This window comes from Arthrobotrys flagrans, assembly GCF_004000055.1.
Source record: "Arthrobotrys flagrans strain CBS H-5679 chromosome Unknown unitig_9, whole genome shotgun sequence".
Taxonomy (NCBI): Eukaryota; Fungi; Ascomycota; class Orbiliomycetes; order Orbiliales; family Orbiliaceae; genus Arthrobotrys; species Arthrobotrys flagrans.
Window position 1 is genome coordinate 2678434 of NW_027137551.1, and position 21776 is coordinate 2700209.

At 46.6% G+C, this 21776-nt stretch overlaps 3 protein-coding genes across 3 annotated transcripts; 1 reads left to right on the forward strand and 2 right to left on the reverse strand.

The window, feature by feature from the left end:
• Positions 1–413: 413 nt before the first annotated feature.
• DFL_006139 (uncharacterized protein) lies at positions 414–2069 on the reverse strand (the record flags this gene model as incomplete). The annotated part of the gene is made up of 4 exons (XM_067635509.1): positions 414–524; positions 589–791; positions 871–1549; positions 1659–2069. The coding sequence occupies 4 exons, from the start codon at positions 2067–2069 to the stop codon at positions 414–416; spliced, it is 1404 nt and encodes a 467-aa protein (XP_067489931.1).
• A 1008-nt stretch (positions 2070–3077) lies between these two features.
• Positions 3078–5185, forward strand: DFL_006140 (uncharacterized protein; the record flags this gene model as incomplete). Its single annotated transcript, XM_067635512.1, has 4 exons — positions 3078–3297; positions 3366–3442; positions 3525–4778; positions 4886–5185. The coding sequence occupies 4 exons, from the start codon at positions 3078–3080 to the stop codon at positions 5183–5185; spliced, it is 1851 nt and encodes a 616-aa protein (XP_067489932.1).
• A 3682-nt stretch (positions 5186–8867) lies between these two features.
• DFL_006141 (uncharacterized protein) lies at positions 8868–11941 on the reverse strand (the record flags this gene model as incomplete). Its single annotated transcript, XM_067635513.1, has 5 exons — positions 8868–9812; positions 9876–10360; positions 10428–10678; positions 10753–11494; positions 11626–11941. The coding sequence occupies 5 exons, from the start codon at positions 11939–11941 to the stop codon at positions 8868–8870; spliced, it is 2739 nt and encodes a 912-aa protein (XP_067489933.1).
• Positions 11942–21776: the final 9835 nt, after the last annotated feature.

Consider the following 21776-nt stretch of genomic DNA (forward strand, 5'->3'; position numbering starts at 1 on the left):
CTCTGTTTTAATATTTCGCTGTAGCTATCCGTCGATGCCTCACATCTTAGCTCGCCACAGAAAAGTGGCCTGATAATGAATTGCAAAACAAGGTTTCAGGGTCGGATTGTTGGAATTTCGATTGCTAGGCACTACGCAGTCCGAGTCCACGGGAAATTGGCAGCGTTCTAACAAAACCTTTTATCATTACCCGTGCTTGGCCTCCTATCGATAACCATGTAGCTAACTCCAAAACGTTTTCATGAACTGGGACGTCCGCAATCGACACCCCATTGCCTTGGACTAAATATGGGCAACAGGGCTGGAGCATGAGATTTCAATATCGAATTAAGACACATCCATTCTCCGCGGAGGCTAGTTTGCGATATTACCAAAGCCTACCTCGTAACCCCTGATCGGTTGTCTCGTAAACCTTAAGAAACCTGCTTGAGGTGAAAGTTCTTCAACCTAACAAACTGATCAAAACCAAATTTGGACAATGTCTGGCCTCTACCAGAGTTCTTCCATCCAGTCCATGCCAGATCCTAATAAATAATTAACACGTTAGGACGACCAGTTAAAAGTCAATTCGTTAATGCATGCACTCACCGGACTTGGGTAGTCGGCTCGGTTGACGAAGACCGTGCCGGCCTCAACAGCCTCTGCTAGCTTCTCTCCAGTGGATACATCACGAGTCCAGATTGATGCAGTTAAGCCGAGGTCAGAATCATTCATCAATTGAATCGCTTCTTCATCAGAAGAAACTTTTTGGATCGGGATAACAGGTCCAAATGTTTCCTCCTTCATGACCTCTGTACATATCCAAGACAGACCTAAAGTTAGAAATTTTGGCTCTTCATAAATTATTCCGCTGCATAAGGAAAGACTTACGCATATCGTGATTGACGTTGACCAAGATCTCAGGTCTGACGAACGTCTCGCCAAGGGCTTCGCCTTCCTTGAAGACATCGGGTGTCAAAGTTTTCGCCCCGCTTTTCAGGGCCTCTTCGATATGCTTCCTAATGGTTTGCGCACTTCTGGTGCTAATGACCGGACCAAGGTGGCTCGTGCCTGTGAAGGGATCCCCGAGTTTGTAGTTCTTGACGACGCCAACCACCTCATCTACGAACTTGTCGTAGATATCTTGATGAACGTACACTCGCTCAATCGAACAACAGCTCTGACCACTGTTGAACACGGCACCGTCAACAATTTCCTCGGCCGCCCATTTGATATCAACGTCGGGTCGGATATATGCGGGGTCATTTCCTCCCAATTCCAATCCCACCGGAATAACGCGCTTCGAGGCCGCTTGCTGAGTGGCAATCCCCCCTACAACGGAGCCTGTGAAAGTAACGGAGCTGATCCCCGGTGCAGAGATTAATTGCGACAAAGTATCTGCATTTCCGCAGTGAATGACCTGGACCACATTCTTCGGTAATCCCGCCTCTTCGAGGACAGACAAGAAAATTTCAGGGACTGTGGGAGTTTGTGGAGATGGCTTCAAGATGAGAGCATTCCCAGCAAGCAGCGCGGGAACCAGAGAGTTCACGAGAATGAGATATGGATACTATCATCCTGATCAGAATACTAATATATTTTATATCCTTTTTCGCAGATACCCGAAATATATGCGATAAAAAATCTCAAGGGAGGAAGTTTTCGTTCGGGAAACTTACATTCCAAGCAAAAATCACGAGGACGGTACCAAGGGGTTCCTTACGAATATATCGCTTGAAGCCGGCCTCCTCGTCTCCGGGAACGTCCTTGAGAGCTTCGGTGGATGCCTTAAGCATGTAACGTCCACGAAGAACGGCGGTCTCGACCTCTTTGGCACAGTATTGAATGGGCCTGCCCATTTGCTCAGTAAGATCCCGAGCAAGATCGTCAGCCCTAGACTCGAGGATGTCTAGGGCTTTAGCGACGAGATTTTGGCGGGCGGGAAGATCATAGGAAGACTTGAAGCTGACGAATGCCTTTTTCGAAGCTTCGACCAGAGTTGGAATCTGGTCAGGAGTGAATTCATCCCTAGTATGAATTGGCTTTTGGGTAATTGGGGAGATGGTGGTGAGCACCGGTTTATTCGACATCTTGTCTATATTGTTGGATATTGTGAACTAGCTAGATTAGATCTCGGGTCTCGCGTGGCAATTAATCGATGTTATCACAGCTGAAGCTTGAGTGCTAGTATGTAGATTTGTCAGTGCTTTGCAAGTGAATTGAAGCGGGGTATTCGCGATATCAAGTCAAAGATACGGATTTTGGTTTAGAGTTCAATTGGAGTTAGACGTCAGACGGAAAGTGGCCGTCGTCTGTATTAATGCAGTTCATATGACATTGAAGAGCCCCGCCAGCGTTACCGCGCGCAGATTAGCGATTAGGTCCAGACCGCCGCTTTTGCCCCACAGTCGCCACACCACAATATACTAGCTACGAGGTTACGTATATGATGGATATATACGTATACCACTGAGTACACACTTAGATAGGTTGCAATTGTATTCGCCGAATCTAATATTAACAGTAGTACTCCATATTTGTCTTATCGCTGGAAGGGGGTTAAGTTTAATTGATACCGGTGAGGAGAGAATAAATTGCCATGTGCGGCACATGCGGCACCTCTCGAATCATCTCTCCAAACAAAACGCGCCATCGTCTGCAAACCCACAGGGAAATGTACCTACCCTACATACTGTTCAGCGCGCGACCACATGCATCGAAGCCACGAAATATAGCCCGATCGAAGTCTGGATCAAAATTCAAATACTTCGGCTAAGCCACACAAGAATACTGTCTTTATCTCCGTCGTTCTTTCATCCTCGTGTGGCCCGGTGGACGCGCCCTTTCAACGGCCGTAGTTTTGCATCCCGCCGCATTTCAGGCTGGGCGACGACAAGGTCGCAACAAGAACAACTCAGAAGCGACAAATTGGTCGAATGGTGGATATACCGATATTGATCTATTTCGGAAATGTCGATTTGAACTGAACTTCTTATCCTACGGCAACAAGTTCTCCTTCGTTCGCTATTTTTGCTTTCGTTTCGTTTCGTTCTTTTATCTATAATTATCTTCTCTCCTTATTAAAGAAAACTATCAATATGGCTAAAGACACAGACGCACCGAAGTGGAGGATATTGTTATCTTCTGGCCAGTCCGATGGGGATACATCTGCCAGACCAGATCCCCAGCAGTTAAAGCCAGGCACGGCAACAGGGCACTTAGTGGAGGTATCCCATAATATGATTCTGGATGTGCTATGGAGACAAATGCTGGGCACATTATACATGGAAAAGGTTTGCCCGGAGGAACACGCAAAACGTACGAATGAATCATCAAGACTTTGATATCAGTCTGAGAGGTCGAACTTCAAATTAACTTGATTATAGATCAATGGTGGGTCCTAGAGGCACTGCCTGCAAACTATCAGCTTTACATTCACCGTAAGCCGAATCCCGAAAAATTGGTTCGTTCCCCTGCTATATTGTCCCTCGTCCAATCAATATTTTGTCTGATGCGTTATTTCTAATACTCGTGTCTGGCTATAGACGGCAAAGCAACTGGCATCTACCGGCCACTTTTTCGGCCTCAGAGTTGGAAATTATAATGTAGCCTTCGATTCACCCCAGGATTTCTTGCCACATCTCATCTGGTTGGAGAGTGACAAGAGTAAAGCATGTACCTGTCGTCATTGCAGCAAGCCCCCAGAGCCTGTCCTGATCAACGGACAGCTACCCTATCCCATCCTGCTGAAACTCATGCAGGCCGATGCCAACCCTGCCAGTGGCCTGTATCGACCTGGCGAGATGGTATGGGCAAATCCCCACGACACATACCCTGTGATCTCCATCGTGGCGAGCAAGCTTCTAGCGGAAGGTGCAGAGGCAACATATCAACTAGTCCCTCTAAAATCTCCCCGCATTATCAATCGACCACCCTTCACCCTACCGGAGAGTCGACTTCGCCCTTGGCTATCATACACGCCACCTGACCCTCTGCAGCCATCGATCTCACAGCGGAAGTATCAGGTTAAGTGGGCGGAGATCAATTGGCAAGAATGGAATCGTCAGGATGCGGAATTGCACGATGCAAGTATCATCGCCAGTATCCGCATCGCCTGCAACATCGGCATCACCACGTGTACTACCGAAACGGGTGAAAGCATAATCCCCTGTCTATGGCTGGGGGCTGAGAAGATTTGGCGGAACGAAGAAGTTCGCGTTATGACACCCGAAATCGAAGGCCAGAAGGGTATGGACGTGCTCGTGATTAAGGATATCACTCGAGGCGGTAACAACGGTTTGTTCTTCCAAGGCAATGTCTACTGTAAGATCCTGCATCCTCTGCCACCACAGCAGTTTTCAGACCCGCCGCCGACACCCAGAATGCAACAAGATGCAGCGAGTATGGGGTGCCGCTGGTATCTAAAATATCAAAATGTTCAAATTAACGCCATGGAAATCAAGGGGAGATGGTACCCATCTTCCATTCTACGGCCAATAATACACCCTACAGCCGAACCACCAGAAAATACATACTACGACATCAGCGTATTACTTAATAACAATACAGACATCCCGAATCATAGTGGAGGTTGGAGAGTTAGTTCGAATCGGGAAGAGCATGTTCTTGGGATCGGGCATCTACCCAATAATCAGCCTGCCGGTTGGATTAACATTGACGATTGGAAACGGCTGTATGTGGATGATGCTAGGCAATGGTCTCTTGCTACCGCTCCGGTCCAGCCTGTCCCGGTCCAGCAAGCTCCGACGGTTCCAAACGTCGTTGAGACCACTAAACCAGTATGATACCCACATCTTTTTAATTTTAGTTTTATGGGTCAACAGCACACATAATTCGTAACCAGAAATGTTAGAGAACCAATACTGACTTCAAACACGGCTTAAAGACAAAGAAGGCTGCCACCACACGCAAAACGACCACAAAACGTGTTAGCACGAAAACGAAGCAAGCTACGCAACCAGTGGAAGAACCACCATCTGAGCCGAAACAGCAGTCTCCTACTCCTGCCTCAGCCGCCGCTCAGGGTTCGACCGCGCCGTCGGAGCAGGAAGCCCAGACTAACAGGCAACAGGCAGAGACGTACGACGATAATCATGAAGATGATTTCCTACGCCAGATTGAACAAGACGGAGCCGATTTTGAGAAGGCCGTTCAGGAGGGTGACCCCTGGGGTTTCTACGGATAATCGCTTCTACGAGAATATTCAAGCTCGACATGTATGTTCGTATGCATCCTTAGCTTGGAATCTCTCCTGGCATGTTCGAACAGATTCTTCATTTAGTCTCTAGAAGGTAGCATTCTTCCAGCGCAACTCTGTTTTTCCCTTTTTCGCGGGCACACCCCGCAATATCCTATCTGATCCCTTGCCGTTGGCATCTGAGCATCTTCATAGCGGGCTGTATTCGGATTAGAGTATTTCCTACTCCACAGTATATAATATTTTGCATGTAAAGTACTATTGCATATGCTGATACATGTAGCAATGCGTGTACACATTACATCCTGCAGGTACTTTTTTTCTTTCAAACCAAAAAGCCATACCTCCACAAAATCACTCCATCCAACAGCGGAAGCTAAATACATACTGAGCTTTTGGGGTGCATAGGAAAATGGGGTAAAATACATAGTACGAATAAATTTTGAGCTTGTGACACGCCAAAGATGGAGAATAATTCAGGCTAAACAGATGATAAAACGCAAGTTAGGGAAACGGTTCCTATATTACGCAAGCTTTGCAGCAGGGACCGACTACGCATGTAAAATTAAGAATAAAGGGGGTGTGGAGGCGTGATGCGGTGCCTGACGCTTTGACAGCTAGATATTATTCGAGAAGGGAACATGTGGAAATACTTCTGATGATCGAAGCAATGCGTGATGGTCTGTGTGTCCACCTCGACGGTCCGGAGAATACGGAGTGCTAGCTGATAGACTAGTGGGAGCGTGTCTTCATGTTCAGCTTCGGGCCTGGTCGCCAGCACGGAGCTTGTAGCCCCCGGACCGGGATCGCTGGGAATGCCCCTGTAAACGCCCAATCTCACTACAAGGAGTAGCGAATAAGCAGCGGCCGGTGGAGATTGAAAAGCCGGGTAAAGACCGGGTAAACTCTAAACCCACGTTGCTAGCGCTAATTGTCATTGGGTAAAACACTTTGTTATTTTTCGCACCAATTGAAAGCAATTTAGCCGGCAGGAGACGGGTCCGGTCAGCCATATGATGGTGGTGGCGATGGGAATGATTTCACCAGTGCAGCGTCAATCAGTGTATGGACGACCGCTGCCATAACATAATACATCATAAACTAACGAAAGAAAGTTCATGGGGACGCCACCACTTTGGACCTCCGGCCTCCGCAACGAATGAACCGACTGGTCAATTCACAATTTAGCTCATAGCTTTTGATCATTTTCATTTCATCACACCCTCTTTTCTCAGTTCTTTTAGCTGGTGGGGCCTGACCGAGGTTTGGACGCTGGAAGCTGGACAGAATATCTCTCAAGGCTGCGTAGCGAGTGCACACCACAACATAACAGAGACAAGACCTTGACATCGTATGCAACATGGCTGTGTGCGTGTGGTGTGTGTTTAAGAACAGCCAAATGTCTCGTTTCCACGATCGATAATCGCCCCTTTGCATCGTTATATTCTCTGTAACTTTTTTCTTTTCTTCTCAACCTTTCGAACAGAGGTTGTCGCAGAGGTACACATAATAGTGATCTGCAAATATTTCCGAGCTGCATGTTTGTGAAGAAATGCAAATGTAAGCTCACACTCGTCGTAAAGGAGCTACCACGGATCAAACGACTACCTCCCGACTGGACGCTTCGTATCCCGCCCGCAGGATGTGGGAGGGAAAAACTTGGTTCCACCTGCACATTAAACTCCAACAAGCATCAAGCATGTTGTGACGGAATGCAGAACCTAACGATACTTAGTTCTTTTATTGGTTGTCTTTTTTCGTTTTGCTCGCTAGTATTGGGATGATGATGGTGAGCATGAGATGCTCGGATTTCGAGGGTGGTGGGTACCATCGACAACTAGCTCCACCGCGGCATTCTGCAAATTCGAATGTTCTTTTTTGCTTCGCGACTTTACCGTTTCGATACTAAACATTAATATAATTTGAAATCTCCACTTTGTCTTTCATTAAAAATATTTTTCGTAAAGTGGGACCGGTCGTCTTGCATGCGCATGGAGAGGGAAAAAAAATGTGGGTTTCTTTCCCCAGAAGAAGCTATTCAAGTTAGCTCGCAGTAAGCGTCGACTTTCGCTCAGGCGACTCTTGCGCCCTGTAAAAAATCTTCATAGGCTGAACGGTGTTAAGAAATTAATCCTACTGCTGAAGGCGACACTTCAAATCTAACTGAAGCATTTAGAGTTGTCACTATCGAAAGATACGGCTAGATAAGTTATTACTGACTGAAAGAAGTGCACAACACCAGGAACTTTACAGGAAAAATTATACCTCCTTCTTGCTTGAATGTCTCTGATCGAGTAATCGCACGAAATCAAAGACAGGTCCTGCGAGTGTGCAGTGTCTAGCGCACCTGATCATTCCGGAACCTCACTTTTGATTGGTGATACCATGCAAGTCGCTTTGTCTTTGGGGGGATTGATCATAGAAGGGGCCTCGGTTCCTTTTTTGGCCGATTTCCCGTTTTGCCAAGTCCCTCTCGGGACTTTTTGTATGTAATATTCCGGGGAGATGTTCCGGGGCCCAAGCGTGGCCGGATCGACCCCGGAGAATCGCAAGCTACCCCAGAACGCGCAATAGAACTGAAATGCAACACTCGATCCCGAGAAAGATATCGAGGATTCCGTGACCGCCAATCAGAGCTAGAAGAAGAATGAGGGAAATTCCAGAAATCCCAACTGCAAAATGACATATTTGATCTTCGTACCGCACGTGCATGGCGATGGCGCGGGCTTGTATTCGCCAACGGAGGTGCAAAGAATTGGGGGATTATGACAAGGGGACGGCTCCACATGATACTGTGGAGTGTTGTTTCCCCGCATAATATATCCCCACCGTTGTTCACTCAGCTTAGAATACATGTTAGTAGACATTGATGTGTATCGATAAACAGGCTAGTGATATATAGAAGGATCCGAAAATGATAACATATCACATAATCTTCCAAGCTAACCAACCCTTTCGAGTTAACAATCCCATGGAGTAGGTATGTCTACATGTATACAGGCAAAGGCAAAGGACTGGTTCCGTTTATACAATTCTTTTTTTGTTAATTCAAGAATTTATGATCTATATAACATGTGTTTTGTAAAAACATCATAGAGGACAAAATGTACATTGATGAAATGAAGTATGATGATTCAAGTCAACTCGCAAGAGGGCTCAAGAGGGTTGGTCTAGATAGAGAAATTACGACTAGGAAATTAAAGAAATGGGGGATGCGAAAAACAAAAATATATTCTACACAGGATATTGTGCAAGAGCTTTTTAAAAAAACCAAAAGATAACAGACCAAGGAGACACCCGGGAAGACCAGATAAAAGGGGGGTGACCAAAAGTATGTGCAAGAAGAGAAGTGGCTGTGGTAAAAAAGATCATGGTAAATGTAGCTTCGCTTCGAACCCTGCAAAGAACGCAAGTAGAAATGTGCGAGGCAAATCAAATACAGAGAAGTAGGAGGAGCATCGAGCTGCGAACCGAATGTTGGATATTTCAAAAATGCAAGAGGGAAAAGATAAAACAGCACAAAACAAAATCCAAAGGCGCCCATGAAATAATCGTGAAAACATGACCATATGAAGTATAAAACCGAAAAGGAAGAGAGAAGACCAACCCGTGGAGTGAAACAAAACGCCGGATGCCCTCTCCTTCGAAGCAACAGAAAACAAACAAAATCTCAAAGTGCCAAACCATGCCCATCTCCACACCATCGGTAAAGCATAAGGACTTCTCTGCGTCTTTGCTTCTGTTCTTCCATGTCTTCAGGTAAGCATCTGCCGCGTACTTGGGCCAGAGCAGATCGCATGACTTTGCGGAAGTTTCGTTGGTATTCTGTGTTCAGGGTAACCACACACACCTCGTGGGCCCTGACGATAGTTTCGCAAGCGCCAACGACTGCCTGCGAAGCCTCCCCTTGAAGTTTGTCTGCGATGAGGAGAAGAAGGAAACTGCCTTGGAGTAGATAGATGCCGAAGAAATATGGCATAAAACTTAAATCAGGGTCGTATTTGAGGATGTTTCCTATTGCTTCCGCAGCTGAGACTGCGTGAGCGGTAGCAGAGATAAACCCGGGTGATGAAATCCACAGATCGTTGTCGTCGAGCATGCTAATGGGATCCCATTTGCCAGACAGAAGTATGTGGAGAACGTGAAGAACATGTGTTCCATACGCCAAAGCAATCTTCTTCTGGATTTGATCTCCAGAAAGAGGGGAGGAAGACTTATCAGTCACGGGGGCTGCTGGAGGGGCAATGGCAGGATCTGTTAACGTGTCGCCATTGCCAACCTGCAGGCGAGCCTCAGCGTTTTCGGGAAGTGCTTCAGCGGTTTGTTGCTGCCCATTCATGTTGGCAGCATCGTCGCGCGGCTTTTCTTGATCGGTATCAAGACGATTATGCTCCCAGTCTGACAAGCTTCGTTCGTACATATCGAGCTGGTTCTGGATCTCTGCAACTTGGTCTTCCCAGTCCGCCCCAGAACCACCGAAACCCTGTCCGAGCCTTGGGTGACTCCTTGCGTGATGAAGATCCACGATTTCTCCTAAAATAGTCATCAGAGGGAGGAAGAAGCCGAAGAGACTCGGTCCTGTGACCTGGATTGTTGGTCCCGCGCATCGATTTGCCTGTTGAGGATTTGATGAGATCGATGGTGGAGGTGAAGGGTTAGAGGCATAAATGTTAGGTACCTGATTCAAGGAGTGGAACGGGTCCGCAAGGTCTTGTCCATTACTGTTCTCATGGGACCCGTAGAAATCCCCGTTCTGCCATCTCGTATCATCCATTGGTTGCAGCAAATCAACGCACTCGATATCTCGAAGAACTAGGGGTCGATTGTAGCACAAGGCAAGGTGTCTATCGACAATGTACAATAGCCACCAAATCCTGCGCCTCTCTTCCCTTTCCTCTTCGCCCATCGTTGATCGTGTATTTGGCACGACCCCTTCCTCCTGTTCTAATTCCGGTTGGTCACTAACTTCCCTGTTTAACCTGAGCTCCCGTGCTAGAGCCCATGCCGCGGTCCACCACCGTAAAGATGCGCCTTTAAACTCCGAAGCAGAAATAACTGTAGCTAAATGTATATACGTAAGAATATCGTCAACGGTCCCAGCAGCTCCCACAACACCTTCTCTACCTGTTGGGCCTGGTGACGCTAAGCCTCCAAGCCCCATTCCTGCGTTTTCGTTTTCATGCGATGAGTGGGAGGAGCCGACCACCACTGAACCCAGGGGAATATGGACCAACGGTCTCAGAAAACCAATGCACATCTCCAGCAGTTTCTGGCAGATCCGGCCCCGAGCACTGGGAGAAACCGTAAGGGCTGGAGCATCCGAAGTCTGAGCCGCAATCCAGAGCATCGATGCTAGGAGTGCCGGCGTAGTCAATCGAGGATGTGTCGGATGCAGAACTGACTTCTTCCGCAAGACGTGGCATAGAACATACGGAGACGCCGGCTGGAAGAATGAGAGAATCGGATTCAGGAAGAAGAGATCTAAAAGTTCGCAAGCAAGATGTGTTGGAATTATTTGTTGCAAGTGGGGGAGAATAGGCAAAAGGACGGGGTACCTCAGATGATTTGGATTCGAGTGCATTGGAGTAGGTGGCGATGGCAATGAGAGCCAGCCAGGGGACTGATTGTCCGGAGATTGGCCCAGAAGACCCGCCAGTGGTGAGATGCCTGCACTCGATAGACTCAAACCACCTTGAGGCCCGGCTTGATGTTGAGGTGAGATCATCATGAAGTCATGACCGTAGTTTTGATTAGACATCGGCTGGGCAGCATGAGTCTGGAGTTGAGGGTGCGGGAGCATTCTGGCGCCACTCATCAGGCCATTTTGTTGAGGCTGGTATTGAGGCATCCTCCCATATGGCACTTGCGCAAAAGATGAATCGCTGATTTGAGCCATATGGGTAGGCGAGTCTGGTGTGGGCAGGTGGTGGTGATGTTGAGATGGCAGTCTGTGGTGGTGGTGTTGCTGTTGCTGTTGCATTTGGCTTGGAGAGAAATCGCTTTGGTCACTGGATGCTGTATGTGTGGAGCCGACAGACGATCTATTAGGCCTTGGGAATCCCAAGTCCGAACGAGGTGGTGGTGGTAGCTCAGAGAAAGACTCCCTCGATGCAGATGTAGGCATCATGGCAACTGGGGTTTGTGACTCTCCATTCTCCTCAACAGACCCACCAGTAGTAGGTGTAGAGGCAGCGGCCGCGGCAGCGGCAGCAGCAGCTTGCGCATTTTGGATATCTTTTCTTGATGCCTTGCCTCGCTTCTTACGTTCTCGATTGTATTTGCAGTCAAGGTTGAAGTCTACAAGAACACCCAGCTCACCGGTTAAAACCAACGTTCTAACTTTTTAAAGACGATTTACGACTCGAGCTCGGTCGGCTCGTAAAGCGAAAAAATAAATAAAATAAAATAAAATAAAATAAAGGACTTACCGATGCAATGCTGGCATGGCATTTTACCATCGCATCTTGTTCTCAGTTGGTTGCATTGATCGCAAGCCCTGCTGATTCTGCGACGGATTGGTCCCGTTGTTGGTGAACCGCTACCAAGATGGCCCAGGGGTTGGAGCCCTCCGGGGCTTGGGGAACCGTAAGGGTGATGTCGCTTATTCATCATTGACTTCGGGTGATGGGAAAACGAGTATGATGAAAGTCCGTTTGACGACAAAGACTCGATGGTAGACGTATGACCGTTCAATAACGTCGGAGCACCAATGTAGCTATGGTGAGGTATGCCTGTGGAGAGCATCTTCAAAAGGAAGGGCGGAAAAAGAGGGCGCTTTAGTTTTTGAATTTACCCAGGCCTTATATAATAAAGCAGGATGGGGATGTTAGTTATGCGGCGGGTCCGCGTCCGGTCTTGTTGCTTGTTTGACCTGGTGCCCCGAACTCCAAAGCGAATTGTGGGGAAAAGCCTAAGGAAGATGGGTCGGGATCAAGTGCGAGAGCGCAGCACAACAGCACCGGATCGAAACACGCTAATCCAAAAAACCAGCTTTTTCGGTTTTCGACTTGGTAAGACAAACTAGAAATTTTATGCGGCTTTGCTGGATGTTAGTAGGCTGGGAATGTTGTACCAAACTGTCGGTCGAATCCCCAATACGAAGTATATATAAATGAACGGTGGGGTGTGTGAAGGAAGGGTTATATGCCAGGTCGGAGTGTGGTATTTTAGCGCAGTGATGGACAGGCTTGCGTATAAGTCTGCTCAAACGAGATATCGATAATATGTGCCCCAGACCATGTGCCTGTTCGTATAGAGATGTGCGTGTGTGTATATATATATATACCTAGGTATGTACCTGGGTATATGTAATGCTAATATATAAATGGGGATTGAGGAGGAAAAAAATAAAAAATACAATAAAAGCAATGTGAAGAAGGGAAAAGGAAGGGACGGAAGTGAATTCAAGGGCAGGATATGTTTCTTTTGTGAGCCAAAGACACCAAGTGCAAGTGCAAGCCCCAAGAAAACAGACGAAATGAAAAGAAGTAAAATCGCTGAATGGATGATATGGACGAAACAAGGGCAGAGGAAGGCAAGGTAAGCTAATTTGATCTAACTTACCAGTTCCTGTCTGCAGCAACTTTACTCTGTCTGGATGTAAAAAAGTCTGTCTGATCGGTCCTGTACATATGAAGAAACACCCTGGTCAGAGCCACTGGCTGTTATTTGTGCGTTGACTTGGCCTGGGGTGCTGGGCTTGGGCTGGGGGTGAAGGTGAAGGGTGGATCCACCATGCAGAAACTCACGCTAGGTTTTTTCCTGCCGGGCCACACTTTTGCTAGCCAGGCCCTGGAATGCGTCTGTAAAAAACTGTCGCTCGAAGAAGCAAAGACGGGGAAGGAAAAACGAAGAAAGTCTTGTCCTATATTACAGTCGAGTATGGAGTGGGTCTGACTGTAAAATGTCACTCTTCTGTGGGCCGGCTTCTCCAGACAAAGTTGGTGTGCTGCGCTAATACAGAGAGACTCTGATATGTACGGTATCCCTTGTGACCCCGCCTCAACAGAAGCAGTAAAAACCAGCCGGGTTCCTTTCTGGAGAGGCTGGATTGCCCGATGAAAGTGTTGATCAGACAGTGCAGGAATTAATGCGAAGTCCGAGAGATCTTGCAATTGATGCCTCCCTGGTGGTCTGCGCAGGAGCGAGCGGCTTGCAGGAGGGGAGGGCGAAGTTAGTTTCTGTCGCAAGTTAGTTAGCCGGTGCCCTGATCACAGAATCGTCATACGTTTCCTCTTGCATCTGTTTCGAGCCTCATAATAAATGGGGGGGTTTTTTTTTTTTTGATATCATGATTCTGATATCAAAATGGTCAGTTCACAGGAAAGAGATAACAGTCAACAGCGATGGGAAGGCGACGAAAGTCAACACACTTTCGGATCTGAACTATGTTGTGTACTGAGACCATGAAGGGTGTCACCCACACTCTCAGAACATTAGGGTCTTTTGCTCTGATTCTTTGATACCAATACTAGAGATCTGTTTCTTGAAGGCCTGATCTTTTTTCTTTTTTTCTTTTTCTTTTTTTTTTTGCTCCTCAACCTTTGCGGGCTTGAGCTCATGGTGTTGCATTTTGCAGATTCAGAACAGTAACAGTGTTGACGTTACCTGTTGAGTCCACAGACGACATTCAATAAACCCCAGTAAATTCCGATCTCTTATTGTCCGAGGAATGAAGAAGATTCGGAATATTTTGAGGCGCCATAGCGGAATCCGAGCCTCCAAGACCGAATCACCAATGTTTCGGAAAAAACACCATAATGAATGAACTTTCAAACCAAAACGATTCCGTGGCTTACAACTTGCAACTTACATGCGTTTGAATTACTGCTGCTAATTCGAAACAAAGTTCGGAGCCTAGTTCAGAATCGATCAGAATGTCGATGGCCAAAGTTCGTCTAAGTCGTCAGTAGCAATGTTGTGTGTTCCAATCGTATGGGAAGCCAGCGTATGCCCTGCTTTCGATTCTTGTTCCTCTTCCTCCTGGATTGAGAAAGATAAGATTGTTGGGATTGGTCATGGAATACGGGGAAGGGTCTTTTCCGACATACTTATGGAATCCTGGTAGTGGATCTACCAACTGAGTCTAGACAATTTCGAAGCCTCGAAGGATGGTATCGTCAACACTAGCTCCTATGGCAGCGACAGACTACCGGGAGAAACAGACCAAGTTGCCGACAGATTAATGTACCGTCGAACTTAGCAATGCGGTCAGAGCTGATACCAGGGTTCGTTTCATCAATCTCTTCAAGGGGATGGTCTGAATGGAAGCTTTCTTTCAAAAGAAAATGCTGTGGTGGGATCTAATATACAACATAGTATAGAATTCTATATTCTACAAGGTTTATTATTTCTCTTTCAGCATGCAACAGCGCCAAGTGGATATTGGCGGTTTGTCGACTAGTACTATACTGCGTATACTTTACTGATACGGCGAGCGGAGAACGGTCTCCACAGACGGATAGCACCGTTCATGCATATCGTCCACCGAAAAATAGTTGATCCGGAGCACGCTGGCCGTTCTCGAGATCTACTCAAGGTACGTACATACATACATTACCACCTCACCGCAAAAATTCCCTGGCCCGTAAGCTAAACAAAGCTTCCAAATTATAGCTATGACTATGCATTGTATTTTTAGTTTACCTAATTTTTTCCTTGATTGTTATCAACTAGGAACACCATGTTTGGGGGTATCCGAACATAATTGAACCGTTGAATGTACATGATCGGATTCCTTGCATCTTAAAATTGGATGAATTCGGGTGGTGCCCTGGTAAATGATCCCATTAAGTTCGGATTCTGCACGCCTTTTGGGGTCTCTCCTGAGGATTGTCGGATTTGTGTTCGCTAGTCAAAATATGCCTGTATCTACAAGATTCTCTGGGCTTTGACCACATAGTGGCACCATGAGCCCTTTTTTTTTTGTTTCTTCTGGCCGCTGGTCGATATTTGACCAGGTGTTCATTATTTGGCAAACGCTTATGATTAAACCTGGCTCCCTGGCAGGCGGCCCAGCGGGGTCCCCAGTGATTCTCCAGCATGGAAGTTGATGTATGCATGTATATGTGGTCATGTAAGGTCAAACTGGGGAAAAGTTGGGGAAACATCTGGAGAAAAAGGAAGCATGCAAAGGGATATTGAGATCCACAGAAATAATGATTAGCGCAAGCCCACGCCGTGTTCATGATGGTAAGACTGTTTCGTCTCTCTTATTCACGATTTTATTGGGCCACCACGGGAAGAGTGTCAGATGAAAGCCTTATGGATGCTTCTTCTGAAGCTGTTCCAGAAAGGTTCTTCCGGCCCACATATCTGCACATGGTACGTAGGGTGGGAACACTCCCTGCATGATCAAATTTCGGTTGAGGCAAATACCAAACAGATAAAATGCAAATGGCTATCTAATCCAGGCCGTACAACCTCTAAGATCTCATATTTTGTCTCGTTGGAGTTTGGTTGTGCTGCGACTGCAATATTTCGTGGTCTTCGCGTTTTAGAGCCATGTGCATCTGCATGCGGCACCAGAGATGCATAACTGCACCTCCAGCAAATTTCTTTCCTTGTGCCGAAGCGCTGAACCCCCAAAAAACATTAAACCCAATAAGATGCAACGGGGCATGTGAAGCGCACCAACCCCCATGAAATTCATCCCTAGCAGAAGGATGGGTGCCAATCTAGTGAGTGTCTTGGCCGTCATTGATGACGATACTTTAGACTGCCATCTTTCCAGATGAGGAACGGTTTACGAGGCACACTTTTATAGGTAGCTAGCTATAGCTCGAGTTACTCACAGGCATGTACCTTTAAGATTCGGTAGAACGCTCCGTTTTGTCACCAAACCTCCTGCACATATGTATGACCTAAATTAGATACGAGTATGACGATTAGCACCGCGATGTAGTGTGATCGGGATGATAATCTGATCTTGATATCTGAGCGTTGTCACAGCCGTGCAATTATAAATCGCTCTGCGCCTGTACGAAACACTTATATGTGGGTGCATTGTTTCTTTGTTTCCATTTTAATGGCCCTATCGGAAGCAGAGAAAGCCCTGGTCAGATAAGACATGCGAAGAACCAAGCCTGTTGGACGAAATCACAGAAGGCTTGAGCTTCGTTCTCGTTTTCCGTTGCATGCATAGAAGCATTCGCTGACAGGGATAGGCCCGTAAGTCGGCCGTTCAAACAGGGGCTGGGAAACCTTCGTTGATCCTACCCCAAGTCAGTGCTGCAACCCGCTCAAAGAGGGGTCGAAGTTGACAAGGGGCTGCACCTTTGCGCATGGAGAATGTCGCGCGGTGAAATTGAAGGGAATGCGGGCAGCATGAGATCAGATTTTATCCGCTTGTGTCTTCTTCAAATCGAGCAATTTTCTCCATAGATATTGATCACATGGTTCCAACGGCTCAAAACTCCAGCGAACATGATGAATCGAGAGACGCACCCTCGGATACTAGACGTAGACCTTCATCGGTGGAATTTAAAACGGGTCTGGGGGGCAGGGTCACCAATAATCGAAATTCCGTCTCAGTTGCACAGACCTTTCTCAAACACTAAGTGTAAAGTCGAGTACTTACATAGTCCATCGTAAGCAGGAAAGAACGGAACCTAAAGGGAAACCTTAAGGAACATTTCGTCGAATGTTTTTCCGTGGGCAAAGAAATGGCTTGCGGAGACGATGGTGGTGGGGACCACAGTATCAATGCGTTGCGAATTCTAATTCGAATTCACACTGGCTCGAGCACGGCCCTACGCCTAATGGGTTCTAAAACAGTCAGGGCTTCCACGAAGAGAAGGGTATACGAGGAGTTCTCTTGATTTGGCCTGCGAGCTCAAACATTCTTCTTCAACTTTTTTAGAAATGGACCAGAACTGTTCACGTGGACCCGCAATCCCCACTCCAAGCATCATATCACATATTAATATTCGTGGGCTTTTGTCAAGCGCTTCGGTAGTAGTTTAAATTTCGTCATGGTGAGGATAGCAATGGAACGAGTCCATCCGGAACACCAAAATCCATCTCGTAATAGCTTCCGGGTAGATTGAAGCTTCTGCGCCGCATTCTGGAAGTTTTCCAGAAGGGCGTGGAGAAGCGGGAAGAAGGCCCGGACGCTCCACCTCCAACCTCAAGTTCTGTGTCACTTCAGTGTTTTCTGACGCCCTGGGTATCATACAAATGTTGGATGTCCGAAGGATGGCGCCACACTCGCGAATGATTTACTTTTGTCAGAAGCTTCGATGCATATTCCAGAATCCGGATGGAAATGAACAGGAACAACGTTTTCCCTAGTCATCCCACAGATGTTCTTGTAAAAGGTCAGTGCGCAGGTACGGCAAAGAACATTCTTCTCCTCGCTTGCCAGATGATTCTGGTTCCGTTTGCGCCGTTTGTATCCCTTCAATTTCCGAGCAGCTGCTAAGTAATGTATATGCGACACGGGCCTCATCCACCAATATACTTCACATGATGTGCTTTGCATGCGCGAGCCCGATGGGTGCACTAGTACTGCCGATGCCGAAATTCGACATGGAAAGAAAATCTTCTGGGCCGTACCGGACTTAACTCTCTGTAATATTTTTATTTTATTTTATGTCTTTTACTGTTCAAGTGGCTGTTTTTTTCCCTTGTGGTGGGCGGCGGTGGTGACCTGAGAAGTATTCGAAATCAAGATAAATGATGCTGCCTACCAAACATCTCGGACGGAACATCATAATGCGCCTATGTCGGACACGGCTGGAATACGAACGGGCATGCGTTTTTCAAAGAAACCATACAAGCTTGCGTATTATGGACTCTCGGTTTTTCATATGCGATATTTTTCTGTAATTGTTTTCTTCCGCGGGTGGGTGTCATGCCATGAATTGCAAATTGAAGTTGACATATCTTACCCTCCTGCACGGCTTGAATAGCTGTTGGCTGCGCCGAAAAGCCGGCGCGGCCACACCCAGCTGCTAGCTGCAAGCCGACAATAGCGGGACGTCAACTTGGTCACTGTCAAATCGGCAGGATGCCAAAGAGTACGGCTACCCTCGAATCCGGAAAGTCCATGCTGAATATGAGAGAAGCTGCAATGCAATCCGTATTAATGTTGAATCGAATCCGTGAAGGTGATGCTTGCTCGAAGGTTTTCTGCCGTCAACGCACCTCAGTTCGAAGTCACATCTCGAAGCGCAAGGGTTTCGGCACTAGCGGAATCGTCGGGCCTACACTCCTTGCTTCTTAGAACCTCACTTCTGAGGTGTCACCACAAGCAACCACAACCTCGGGTCCAACAGCAGATAGTTTAGTTAGGTTCAGTTAGGTATCGATCATCTGATGGAGAGAACTCCTTGCCTCCCCAAATCACCAATCCTTTTCTAGCAATCATTTTGACGCTATTTCTTTTTCCTTGTGAAAGCGTCCTGTAGGCGCAGATTTGGGCGTGAGCCGTGTCCGAAAACACACACTAACCTCTTTCGCCATCAGATTCATGGATGAAGGTTTTTCCGAGGCCAGGATCCCGCAGATCGTAACCGCTCAGCTGCTATCCGCGGGCGAAATCTTGCTTGGAGTCTTGGTATCCCGAGGTGCTAAAAAAAATTGGCCCGGGTTCCCTCCCGAGCCGAGTTTCTAATAACCCGAGGGAAGTCGGTAAGCAGATTATATCGACGATATTGAAGAACACAAGGCTCCAGGATTTACTCAAACATCAATATGTATATAGGTATGTACATAAGCATATTCATACAAGGTGGTATGAAATGGAGACACCAAGTGTTTCTAGAAGCTGTGGGCCCTCGTCAAAGCGCAAACTCTCAGGTTTCCAACTGCCCAGACTTTAGGTCCACTTTGTGGATACAGACCCTGGAGAGCCTCTGGAGCTGTGGAGTTCGGATGGCTGTTTCGGGCGACGCTTGATCGCGCCTTCTATTATATTACAAAGTAAGTTAAGTTATTATCACGCATGCACGATGGTCCGTGCATCACACTGTCTGCTAGTTTCTTCTTGCGATATCGCTTCGGCTTTAGTCAAAGAGGGTCTTCCGAGTGTAGAAATCCAATCAAAAGAGTCTACCAAATTTCCTTTATCTGCAAGTCTCATCAGTATCATCTATACCGCAAACCGGATCAATTATCAATTATTTCCGGGATGCAACAATTTGGAGTGTTGCATTTCTGGTGTCCTCTGTGGATGATTGACGACTCCACCCTTCAACATTTCGACATCACCACCTAGTCTCAAGATCTCGGTAACCCTTCATATGTTAGCCTTACCGTACCATAAACATATCTATGTTCAGCTAGATTATAGTCACTTTGGTTAGAATCGCGTGTTTTTTCCAGTGCTCCAGGGAACCTAAGCCCAAGCTGGCAACTAGCATTGACAAAATGATAATTATAACAAAGGTTGTTCTGTCCAGACTCGGGTTCTGAAACAAGCCTTTTGCGTAGTCGAATGCAGGTACAGTACGTTGACGCTAAACTTTCATAGTCACGATACTCCATATCCGACCTGCATTGTGACATACACAATTCAAGAAGCTGTAAGCGCTGCGCTGAAGACATGGCCTGGGGGATATTGACACGTTAGCTATGCTATCATGCAATATAATTGCGCCTAAATTGTGTACTCTAGCAAAATATCGCGGAATTACAGTGATGTGGTGCCCGTAGTGTCGTGTATACGTATCTTCGAAACTGTTAGGGTATCTGCAGTAGCTTAGTTGCTAGCTGCTTTTGTATGCACTTCAACTTTGACGACCGGTTCATATGGTTGGCTCGTTTATCCACACTATCCAATCAGCCAATATTTGATTGCATTGAATTTTGCGGAGCAAGTATGTATATTTCTGCACTTATAGTTTATGCAGACTCAAGGCCGACTTCGCTTGGGCACAACTGAAATCTACAACCTATAGACAATGAGATATTTCATCTCCCGAACGTTCAAATTCAACCCAACTTTGGGTCTGACAGTTCAGCCAACGTTGCAACATGAACACCCCGGCCTGAGTTGAATTTACGCTTTGCTCGTCAGTTCGACGCCATGAGACCAGGTGAAACGCATTGCCCTATCAAACATCTCCACAATGACATATACATGGTGCATTGATAGCACGTATGTAACTTGTTTATGAAATATGCCCAGTCAGGTACCGAAACGCCAGCCACTTCCATAAGAATCTATCTTTTACCATTTATCCGGTGCCGCGGCGTGTTGCATATTGTGTTTTGAGATCGCGCTGGCCGCAGATTAGGTTTTCAACGGTATCAACCAAGATTTCGAACATTTATAGACAATCCAGAAGTGGCTAGATATTATCAGATGGCGGCGGATTGTGGCTTCTTGAAAAGACTATTCCCATTCTGAAACTTAACGATGTAGGGAAAGGAGGGTTGGTGACATCGTTCAAATCTGTTGGACTAACGAAATTCAAACTTTTCTCGCGATATATTTTACCTAAGATTACCGACTCTAGTCCACATCGAAATCCCTCAGATTGAACCCTGGGAGGGGGCAACTAAGTGTTTACGTTTGCATTATATTAGCTATTTTATTTGAGTAGGGGTGGATGTATATTATTACATTTCCTATATAGGGGGTAGACAAATTTCTGACAGATTAAGACGGTTACGAAGAACGTCCGAACGGCTCTGTCTGAAAAATGGTTGACAAGAGCAGCGATAAAGATATTACAAGGTACAATTAGGTACAAGATTCTTGGTTTTCGTTTGGCGGAGGAGCATGGGTTTCCAATCTCACCGCAAGGGTAATATCTCGCACTCGTCGACATGCAGACAACCTTAACATGTTTCCTTTCATTTCTTATTTTATTAATGGCGTGATGATATTGCATTTCATCGATGTCTATGCAATACCCGTTGCTTTTTCCTACTGACAAATGCTTGACAGCAGAGATTTATTTTCATGATGGGGCTGGGTCGTTTAATCTCTTGGTTGTGCTCCCATGGCTCTTCCAAGAAATACATCCATATTGAATCTACACACGAGCGTTTCATATCTAACTGCATCCTTGGTAACTTGCAGTGCGATGTCGTTATAATTATTGACATTGATGAATGATGGTTCCCCCGATGTCGAGGAACCAAAAATGACAACCCTGTCGCTCGATGGAGGTCTGCCTTGTTTGTTATGTTCGATCCTGCTAGCCAGACCTCCATCTTTACTTGGCATAATATTCCACTGTCAGGCAATTCTCGGGTCGTATTGAGTCAGCTCTAATAAACATGAGTTCCCTGTACCTAGCTGCCCAGCATCCGACCCAAGTCAAGATCAACATGCGAGCATTTCATTTGCCTTGAAAAATCCAGACAAATGACACGCAGCAACTGTCGGCTGTCAGCAGCTGAGCGCTAGTATTATCTCGAGTTGCCACTCAAGCCCTTCCTTCTCGCCTTCGTCTTGGATGTCTCTCAAATTCCAGCCATGGCTGTCTGGAGTCCCATGACCAGTCCATATCAGAGTTTACAATGGCGCCTTGGCCTGCATGATCGGTCTGGATCTTCCTTTATCCGTTCCGGGGTCCGCCCCACCTCCCTCGACGTTGCGTCAAGTTCATTGATTGGTTTTTAGGTC